The sequence below is a fragment of the Triticum dicoccoides genome, chromosome 5B (assembly GCF_002162155.2).
Source record: "Triticum dicoccoides isolate Atlit2015 ecotype Zavitan chromosome 5B, WEW_v2.0, whole genome shotgun sequence".
Classification (NCBI taxonomy): domain Eukaryota; kingdom Viridiplantae; phylum Streptophyta; class Magnoliopsida; order Poales; family Poaceae; genus Triticum; species Triticum dicoccoides.
The window spans coordinates 594,219,119-594,229,824 of NC_041389.1; the positions used below are offsets into that span (position 1 = coordinate 594,219,119).

At 50.1% G+C, this 10,706-nt stretch overlaps 1 protein-coding gene across 1 annotated transcript; it reads left to right on the forward strand.

Annotated features, from left to right (window-relative positions):
- Positions 1–6,787: 6,787 nt before the first annotated feature.
- LOC119311883 (disease resistance protein RGA5-like) lies at positions 6,788–10,052 on the forward strand. Its single transcript, XM_037587595.1, has 2 exons — positions 6,788–7,530; positions 7,783–10,052. Exons 1-2 carry the CDS (start codon positions 6,809–6,811, stop codon positions 9,857–9,859), a joined length of 2,799 nt encoding a protein of 932 aa, XP_037443492.1. The 5' UTR covers positions 6,788–6,808; the 3' UTR covers positions 9,860–10,052.
- The last annotated feature ends 654 nt before the right edge of the window (positions 10,053–10,706 follow it).

Genomic DNA, 10,706 nt, shown 5'->3' on the forward strand with positions numbered 1-10,706 from the left:
GGTCGCCCACGCCAGTCGCATCAGCCGCCTCCGCCATCACCATTTCCATCGTGACACGGGCCTCGATGGCCCTTATCCTCTCCTTCCCAGGGTGGGCTGCCTGTTTCTGATGGGACTCATATTGCTGCCGATTGGTGATGGGGAAGGAGAGATTTTTTGGCTGCCGGGACCGTGATGATCCAACCCTAGAGGACCCGAGCGCCCGTTGGGCCGACGCTATGGAGTCTCTCCAGACAGATCCGTCCGTGGGTCGGCCGCTATCCTCCCGGGAGCGGCAGAGTGCAATGCGGACCGCTATTGCCTCCTCCAACCCGCACGTGATGACACCCCAGTCGACGGATCCGGACTGGTCAGAGTCTGATCCGCTACCCACCATGCGGGAGATGGCTGAAAATCGTTGGAGGTGCGCTCGGGTGGCGGAGGGAGTGGAGGGCAGAGGAGGGTGAAGTGGCTAGGGTTTGGTCTGGCAAACGGATGTGACGAATATATGTGCGGTCGGGTGGGCTAGTGTGGACCGGCTCCGACGTGGTAAACACGCCCGGGAGCCCCACATCCGCCCCATATTTGGGCTAGATATGAGGGGTGCTGGCCAGTCCGTGCTTTTGAGGCCCATTTGAGGCGTCCGATTGAGTCGAAATTTCATGACCGGGCAGCCCGACCGGTCGTTTGAGCAAGGGTTGGGGCACCCGGCTGTAAATGCTCTACTGCTTTTTTAATAGAGGAGATAGGTGTTTAGAATAAGTTACCGTGACATAATACAACCCAAAGCAAAATGAGTCTACAATCTAATTAATGCAAGCATATGTGACACTCCCTCCGTAACAGTGCATTAGACTAGTCATGGTGGGAAGTAATACATGTATGGTATCATGCAAGCCATCATTTATTAAGATGTAAACTCATTTATTTAGGATGCGTTATGTTATAGTAACATATTACTCCCTCCGTTTTTATTTAGTCCGCATATTAGATTTAGTCAAAGTCAAGCTTTAATTATAAAGTTCAACAAAATTTATAAACAAATATATTAACATATACAATAAGAAATCAATACCGTTAGATTTATTATTGAATGTACTTTCACATCATATAGGTTTGTTATGGTAAAGGTTTGTACTTTTTTCAATAAACTTGGTTAAACTTGACGAAGTTTGACTTCAGTCAACTCTAATAAAAAAGGAGGGAGTCTGTTACTCTGAGCATCCTTACTAAATACATGCCACATAAGCAAACTTTTTTTTGGGATGTCATATTACTTGCTAAGTTATTTCCACTATGACCAATCTAGCACATTAGAAGATGCATCACGACCTAGGTGGCTATAGATTGGACGAGGCTGCGAAACTGGACAAAAAATCCTTCTAATCACCGTGTTAAATACGCACTTATACTTCCGAAATTTAATGCACTTCAACTCTTATCACAATCACCCCATATTCCATAGACATGCAGTCATCCGGCCTTTAACTACCTAGCATGCACATCAGTTACCAATGGAGAAAGGGAGATAAACCAGGAGTATCAAGAATCTATTAGAAGGGAGAGAGGGATTTGATGGAATAGTTGTTTTATTGCTTGATCTATTTGGAGTACAAGACAAGTCAGAACAAATCCTAGTCTATCTCTTCTTTCCTCATAATCAGTATACTCAACATCCCCCCGCAGTCACAACGATAGTGATGCAGACGGTGAGACTGGAGAAGAATCCGAAGACAAGCCGATGGACACCTCCCACAGTCGTAACGGTCGATGCATCATGGAAGTTGTGGCTAGAGTGAAAACCGACGAGATTGCTCAAGCAAGGCGGTAGCCCTTTGTGCCGTTTGTCAATGTAGCCGAGAACATAGGGTGGTGTAGCCGTGGTCGAGGTAGCTATGCGAAGAACGCCATGGCCGATGTCGAGTCGGGGTATCCGGTGTCGAGGAAGTCTTCGTGGAGCCGCGGGCGCAAGGAGGCACCGAGTTAGCATGGATGCAGTGGTGTCGAAGTAGTGGTGCGCCGGAGAGAAGACGGTGTTGACGAGGCGTCGCGACGGGTGTGCCAAGCCCAGGGACACGTCATGGACAAAGGCACGCACCAGTGTTGGCAGCACTGGGCATGCGTAGACGGACGAAGAAGTTGACAATGCGCCCAGGCTTGCCAAGCCCGAGGACACGTCCGGGACGAAGGCACGCATCGGTGTTGGCAGTACCGGACATACGTAGACTGAGACCTGCACGAGCTATACGCATGTCAGAGAAGTTGGAGAGGCCAACAGAGAAGGACTTGACGACGGTTGCGGCGCCAATCAGCATGGGGGCCGATGTCACCAATGATGGTCGGAGTATACGAAGTGGTCGGGGTAGATGACGGTGATGCTGTCGATGAGCTGGTGCTAGATGAAGACGAAGGGGGTGGACCGGCGGCGTGGCTCGGGTGAGCGAGCTACAACGGCACCAAAGAAGAGAGGCGACAACAGCCTAACAGCGGCGGCGGCGGCTTGGTTAGGAGCGCGGCGGCGATGCTTGAAGTAGGCGAGGAGAACCCAACAGCATGATGAAGACCAACGCGCACAGTGGCGTTCCCACGCCAAGGGAGGCGGCGCGGCGCATACCAGGTGAAGTCAACGCGCGGGGACGGCGAAGTGGACCGCGAGCCGCAGCACTATGACCCGAAGGGGCGATGCAGCGGTGGCGGGCAGGTCGGGGCGATGGCGGAAGACCTCGGGGTGGTTGCGGGGAACGCGGGCCGCAGCGCTACAGCCCAAAGGGGCGGTGCGCCGGCTGAGCGTGGGACGGTGCAACCGCTGGGACGGCCTCGGGGCGGCGGCGGGAGCGCGTATCGCAGCACTACTGCCCAAAGGGGAGACGCATCAGTGACACATGCGCGAGTCAATACAGCTGCAGGGAGAACCACGGGGCGGCGGCGCTGCGGCCCGATGGGGCGACGTAGCGGCAGGCCATTGCTCGATCGGTGGAGGGACGCGCTGAACTCGGAGACGATCTTCATGGGACCTGCGAAGACGCGCGCAAGCAACTGGCCAAGTCGGTCGCACGGCATGGATGAGACGAATCGTGGGCGGACGGACGATCAATCCGATTACGCACGGGGTCGAAGATGATGTACCGAATCGCCTGGTGATGATGAGAAGCCTCTGTTGGTGGCACACATACATGAAGCTAGTTTGGGTTTTATACTCCAGTGCATGAAGTGCATGCGGATGCTTTGATTCACAGGAGGCAGCGGTTGGTGTGCGTGATGGCTAGCACCAACGCATCACCGAGCGAGCGACCGGCCGTCCAACGTGAAGCCTGGGACACTAAGCATCAACTGATCCGGGTGGATGGAGGCGGGGTTGATGGAGGGATCCCAATCAGATCATGAGACCACGACCGACAGAAATCGACAACAGATGGAAGTGCATACAAGGGCGTCCCTTGGGACACCGTGTGTGGCATCTGACCGCATAGTTGAAGATGAGGCCGGTGTAATCGCAACCGAAGTCGGAGCAAAGACGCAGAAAGGTCCACGGACAGTGGCGGGCGACGCAAACCGATCTTAGATCGGAAAACCAAAGAAGAAGCACCGATCAAGACAACCGACGTGAAAGAGACAAACACGGATCAAGGATCGGGAAAAAGCCTCTCTAGGGCAGCCGGTCAACATGACCGGCGGACGAACCCTAGGTATTGGCGGCGCGGCCTCCAGCGGCGGTCATGGAGGCTGACTGCCCCGGGGGCGCCGCACGGAGCAAAAACGGTGGGCGACGGCTAGGGTTGGATCGCTTAGGCTGATAGCATGTTAGAAGGGAGAGAGGGATTTGGTAGAATAGTTGTTTTATTGCTTGAACCTCATGAGCATATAAAACTTAGAGTACAAGACAAGCCAGAACAAATCCTAGTCTATCTCTTCTTTCTTAATAATCAATATACTCGACAGAATCACAACGCTAAATTCTCACTTATATTTCCGAAATCTAATGCACTGCAACTCTTATCACAATCGCCCCATATTCCATAGACATGGAGTTGCTCGGCCTTTAAGGCTGGTTGTAATGTTATCATGTACTAGTATCATGCATATAATACTAGTGTATGATATTACATCCGTAGTGCATAGTATCGTATGTTAGTATCATAGATGACTTCATTTATTAGCATGCATGACACATAGTAACACAACATTTAATATGATGCGGCATCATGATATGATACTCAACCCTCTCTTTCTTCATTTAATTCTATGCCACCTCATCAAATTTGCCTAGTTGGCATGCATGATGCTACCTATGATACTCCCATTACGACCAGCCTAACTACCTACTAGCATGTACATCAGTTACCGATGGAGAAAGGGAGATAAACTAGGAGTATTATGAGTATCTACAGCTGGACCTGCCAAATTCGACCCCTATACATCCGCGGACACGTATGAACACACGTGCGGGTGCATCCGGACGCGTCCTTATATTTCCCTTCCGGCATCTACATATCTCAAATCCCGACTCTCAAATCCATGCACGTCGATCATAGAAGACAATGTCACACTTAAATAACTAATATTGGTAAGGAGCATAAATAGTGCTTATATAAAATTTATTTTAAGTGCACAACTTAAGAATTAGCTCCTTAGTTTTCATTGTGGGTCCACATGTGCTCCACATGTGGCCATTGCAAAGTCCAGGAATATCGCTGAAACTTGATGTCATTGTGAAAACCCGACATTTCAAAGAAAGCATGCCAAATTCATAAGTCATGTGATGCCACCGCTTCTAGTATGACGGTGGACTCTCTGGTGTAACCTTGATACATTCCCCGTAACTTTGGAGCAGTTCTTCCAATGCCAATGCATGCAATCAATCAATCCGGGCATTCCTGGAAACCCCTTGTCTCTCAAATAGCCAACAACTTCTCTGTGTCCTGCGCATTTGGTTCTCTAAGATACTCAGATCCAAGCACATCCACCACGGCACGGGAAAACTTGAAAGTAGTCTTCAAGCACGTGCTCTCCCTCATCCCGACCATCTCACCGATGACATTTGCAGCGGTACCAAGTGCAAGCATCCTCAGAGTAGCCGTGCACTTCTTCTTGGCAGAGAAAGAGAGTTTTCCGCAACAATTCCTTGTGAGCTTAAAGTAGTTGTCGTGTGCCTCCACTCCCTCCACAATATGCAAAAACAATGGTTTCCGCATGCGGAAACAACGATGAAGCCATGGAGCATCCGGGAAAGTAGGATTAGGAGCAAAGTAGTCCCTGTGCAGTAGCTTTGCTCCGGACACCCTATCTCGGTTGATCACTCTTCCCCATTTGATTGAGCCCTTGAAGTTGAGAATATGATCTGCTTGCCGGTCCATTTTCTCTTGCATGCTCATGAGCATGATCATGTCCAGTTCTTCGTCTGAATCCGAGGAATCGAAGAACTCATCTTGAATCATTTGATCAAGCTCTGCGGTCCATACCCCTCGTCCGATGAAGCATTGGAATCCATCATCCTAATGAAATCACAAAAAATCCGGTCGGACAATGCGTCGAACACATCAAGCACAAGGCGGAGCCAGAGATCTGCCGAACGTATTGCAGTGGCGTCCGGGCCAACGACGACGTCTCCCGCGGTGAGGGCGGGAGAGAGGACTGCTCCATCGGAGCTAGCGGCGCAAAGGCTAGGAACGACCGCGGAGCACGCGCGGTGGCGGAGCTGCGAGACGGATGACACGGAAGAGGAAGAAGAGAGGAGATAGCAAATGGATCGGGCAGGCCTTGGGGTGGATTTGGTGAAATTTACGGTGGGGTCGGGCTGTCGGGTCCGACGTGATGGGCGTGGCCGGGCTCCCCCATATCCGCACCATATTTGGGCTGAATATGAGGGGCTGGTCAGCCCAGGCATTTGAGGCCCGTTGAAGGAGTCCGTCTGGGTCAAAAAATTATGACCGGCTAGTGACCGAGCGGCCCGCCCGGACGTATGAGGCGGGTTTGAGGCGTCCGGCTATAGATGGTCTAATTGCCATTCACGCCTAGGAATATTGGGAATTCCTGATTTTCGTAATGTGCCTAATGCATTGGTATGGTGGGAATAGTTACTTTACACTACGTGTCATGGTTACCCCCGCTATGACTAGCCTTAGTAGGAGAAAAGCGTCCAACGACATTTCTAACACGGACTTCTAAAACAGACATTGAATTTGATCGGACACGTCTGTGGACAGTAATACGGGAGACAGCCATCCAATCGTGGCCACATACTTTTCAAACTGAAACCAAACGATTTCCATGCAAATCCGATGATTTCCACTTTAAATGGACCAAATTCATTACATTTTGAACATCTTTCATTAGACAAAAGCATCCAGAAAATGAATCTAGTCTAAATTTTCGTCGGCGTCTGTCCTCCAAGTTCCTATTGTTCCCCACTTCTTCCCCTCTGTGTCCATGTCCGGAAAAAATGGATGGACTTTTTTAAATTCATGAACTTGTTTCCAAAATCCATGAACTTTTTCGAATTCGTGTTTTTAGGTTGTAGTCTTTTTTTTCAAATGGAATCGAGTACATGGGCCAGCCCACCAGCGTTGCCAGGCACGTTTAGCCTTGGGCGGGCCGTGGCGCCCATCTGGCCAGCTTTTGGGGGAAGGGCGTCACTTCTGGGCCGTGTGCACTTAGACCGTGGGGTCGCGGGACGCGTGGCAGGCGCGGACGCGCGATTTGTTGCCTGGCCGGTCGGCCGATTAGAGTCCGTGATGATGAAAAGCAACCTCCTGACCTCCATAAAACCAGATCGTGATGATGAAAAGGAACGGATCGAGCGAGACAACCCCAAAACAAGAAGAGAGCGAGCATGGTGGACGTGGCGACGGGGGCCATGGCCTCCTTGCTCCCCAAGCTGGAGAAGCTCCTCGAGCACAAGCTGCACAAGGCCGTCAAGGAAGACGCGGAGCAGCTTCTGAGGGAGCTGACGAGCCTGCACGCCGCCCTAGGCAACGGCTCCGACCCGCGTTGGGCCGACGACTGCAGGGAGCTGTCCTACCACGCCGACGACATCGTCGACGCCTTCCTGGCGGCCAGCGAGCCCGCCGCCTGCCGGAACGGCTGCCTGGGGTTCCTGGCCGACTTGCTGGACCCTCGCCATCGAATCGCCAACGCCATCAAAGACATCAGGAGGCAGACCCTGAATCTGACCGACAGGTACAGTAGCACCGATAAAGATAAGCTCGCTCCGGCCGCCGCAACCACCGGAGCATCGCCCCATCTGTGGGAAGAGGCGGAGGAGCCGCTCGTCGGCGTTGAGCGGGGGAGGGATACTCTAATCAAGAGCCTTGCAGGCGGACAACAGATGAAGATAGTCTCCATTGTGGGTTCTGGGGGATTGGGGAAGACGGCTCTTGCTAATCTCGTGTTCCATCAGCTCAGGCCGCAATTCGATTCGTGCGCTTTTGTTTCAGTCTCCTCTATGCCTGATATGGAGGGGATTTTTGAGCAGATGCTTCGTCAGCTTAACGTGGAAAAAAATCACAATCAAGAAGCAAAGGATGCAATTAGGGATTTCCTTCAGAACAGAAGGTACTACCTATTTAACTGTCATGTACTTCTCGTATGGTTTATATAGTTCTCTGACAATGAAGTCAATTAACCGTGGAGATCACACTGTACATGTTCATTATACTTTTACACTCTTTGACTTCATTGCCCATCACAAACCACATTGCATGATTAATTTACTAACCTTAACGCACACTGCATGAACCTCAATAATATTGTCACCATTGTGTCGAGCCTTACTCTGTTCCTGCTTCTGTGTGCAAACTTTGGTAGGTACCTGATTATAGTCGATGATTTATGGAGGAAAGAAGATTGGCATATCCTATCCCGCAGCTTGCCCGCTAACGCTTGCGGTAGCAGAGTAATTGTTACAACTCGTTCTGATGACATAGCAAAGACATGTTGTTCTGGCCAAGATGAGTTGATATGTGAAATTAGGCATCTTGATGACCTGAACTCCAAAAAATTGTTTCTACAGAGATGCTTTGGCTCTGACGCCAGTTGCCCTGATGCACTTGCAAGAGAAGTTGGTGAGATCTTGCAAATATGCGGTGGTATTCCTTCTGCAATTATAAGCATTGCTTCGTTGCTCAATAGCAAAATAGCCGCAAGGAAACCATGGCAGGATGTGGTGTACGCTTTCCATTCTGCTTGGAACGAGATGGCGAGCTCTTTAGACTCTGCGCAGGAGCGTATTCCTGGTTTGGAGGACTTGATAAAGGTTCTATCACTCAGCTATGAAAACCTTCCCAGCACTCTGAAGACCTGCTTGCTGTGCATAGCTACAAGTAAAACCATCAAGTACCAAAAGTTTAGAAGAGGTGATACGGTTAGGAAATGGATCACTGAAGGATTTATCTCTGAAGTTGGGTGGCGCAGCCGTGAGGAAGTGGCGAACCAATGCTTTGATGACCTTGTCGGCAGCAAAGTGATTCAGCCTGTGGAACGCCCAACCTTTTATGGGAAGGGGATGTATGAGGTCAACTGCATGATGCTCTACGTTCTTAGGCTGATATCACGAGAAGAGAACTTGGTCACCTTTCTGTCTGACTTGGACATTTCAGAGACACCTGCAGCGAGGCCTGTCTTTCTGTCTATCCGACGCTGTGGCTCGGATGGTTCAAATGGCACAGAAAGGCTGGATCTTTCGCATGTTCGTTCCGTAACCATGACTCGCTGTGACAAGTTGTTTTCGTTTAAGCATTTGGGGTATCTGCGAGTGTTGAATGTGGAGGACTGTGATGGTTTGGATGATACTGATGTACAGCACATATGCGGAATGATCCTGCTGAAGCACTTGAGTCTGAAAGAGACACCACAAGTCACTAGGATTCCTCCACAAATCGGGAACCTACGACATCTTGAGACTCTTGAGATCGAGCTGACCCAAATCAGTGTTCTCCCTCCACAGATTGGGAAGCTGCAAAATCTGGAGACACTGGATGTAAGGCTGACACGAGTGAAAGAGCTGCCCAAGGAGCTCGTCCAGCTTCCCAAACTAGCAAATCTGCATTTTGGCCATACTGGGGTGAGGCTACCTGCTGGAAGTGATCGCTTCAAGTCAGTCAAGGTGCTGGGCACCATTGATTCGAGGGAATGCTCGGTAAGCACCCTGGAGGAGATTACTGGGATGACTGGATTGACTAAGGCTGAAGTCATGTTGTACGGTGAGCCCGCCGACACGCCAAAAAATGACAATCTACTGTCTTGCATGGGCAAGTGCACTAGTCTGCGGTCCCTAATAGTTCACGGTGATTTCATTACGAGCGACGACCTTCCTGCGTCTCCCAACTTTCCTCTACTTGAAAAGCTAACGGTGACCGCAAGATTTGATAAAATTCCCGGGTGGATCGCACATCTCAGCCGTCTTAAGAAGCTAGAAATCAGGCTCTTTGAACAAGGACTAAACGATCTCAAGATACTTGGAGGTCTGCCCAGCCTCACTAGCCTTGCAATCCAGCTGTTTGGCGACCCACGGAAACAAGTCACTATAACTTCAGGTTTTGCCAGACTCGAGTTTTTCGCCTTCGACTGCTATGCGCCATGGGTAAAGTTTGAGCAGGGAGCCATGCCAAGCCTGAGACAGATCGAGCTGACACACTATTCTGGCCCAGCAGGTAAAACTCCAGCAGGTATCATATACCTTGAGAGCCTCCAGAAGGTCACCCTCATCTACTCTTCACACTGTTCAAGTTGTGCTGGTGTCATCGAGACATTTGCTGTCATGAGGAAGGAAGCTGCCAGCCATGCTAATCGGATTGTGCTTTCTGTTAATGGCGACGATGAGATTTTCCCATCCATCTCAAGTGTTGACGGAAAGATTACTACAAACGAAAACGAAGAGCGTTAGCTTCCCTACTACTCTATGTGTGAGTGTATATTCTCATGGGTACAATTTTATTCTCAATCCTTTTGTTGAAAAAATCAAAAATCAAAAATGAAAATTTCAAATTTCAAAAAGTTCTGAAATAAGTACCGCATGTATATAATTTATAGGTGTATTCTATGTATGTGTAAATTTTCATTCGAAGATACTTGAACAAGTGAGCCGTCCAACATTTTGTCTCTATTGTGTTGCTCACATGTTTAAATCACTCCTAATATTTTTTTATACAGCTAGTTTCCCACTAAGGGCTAGTTTGGTAGCCCGTGATCCCGGGGGGATCCCCGTCAAATACCAGGGCACAGAGCCCACGAGGCAAACGCGGCCCGTGGAAAACCACGACGACGTTTGGTTGCTCGCTCGCTAGGGATATGTTGCCCCGGTCCCCTTCTGGGACCTTCCTTTCCCCGGGTGAGAGATCCACGCCCAGATAGGTCGGGGAGAAAAGCCACGACTCACGCGGGGTGCATCGAGCGATCTCCTCCAGCGACTACCTAAGCACTATACCTGGCGTTTTTTCTGGACGTGATCTTCTTCCGTCTACCCTGTCTTCCAAACTACCATGGTGATCTCCCCGTGGTAGGAGGAGGGATCCCCGATGGCCATGGCAATCCCCTGGTGGAGGATTAGGGCCCTGGGAAGCTATCCCCTTGCAACCAAATTAGGCCTAAAAGAGGCATGCATTGTGCAGGGTAAGGCTTGTGGATTTTTTTTTGACAAAAGAGAGCATTCTCTCCGATTTCCATTAAAAAAAATCACCATGTCTTACTACATAGCAAAAAGAGAAACTAAAAAACCTAACATGTCACTCCAC

What these genes read in the sequence shown, in the direction of transcription:
- LOC119311883 (XM_037587595.1), top strand. Translation starts at nt 6,809, where the DNA reads ATGGTGGACGTGGCGACGGGGGCCATGGCCTCCTTGCTCCCCAAGCTG. An exon ending in GATTTCCTTCAGAACAGAAG is followed by an intron (nt 7,531 to 7,782) that starts GTACTACCTATT and finishes AAACTTTGGTAG; the next exon opens with GTACCTGATTATAGTCGATG.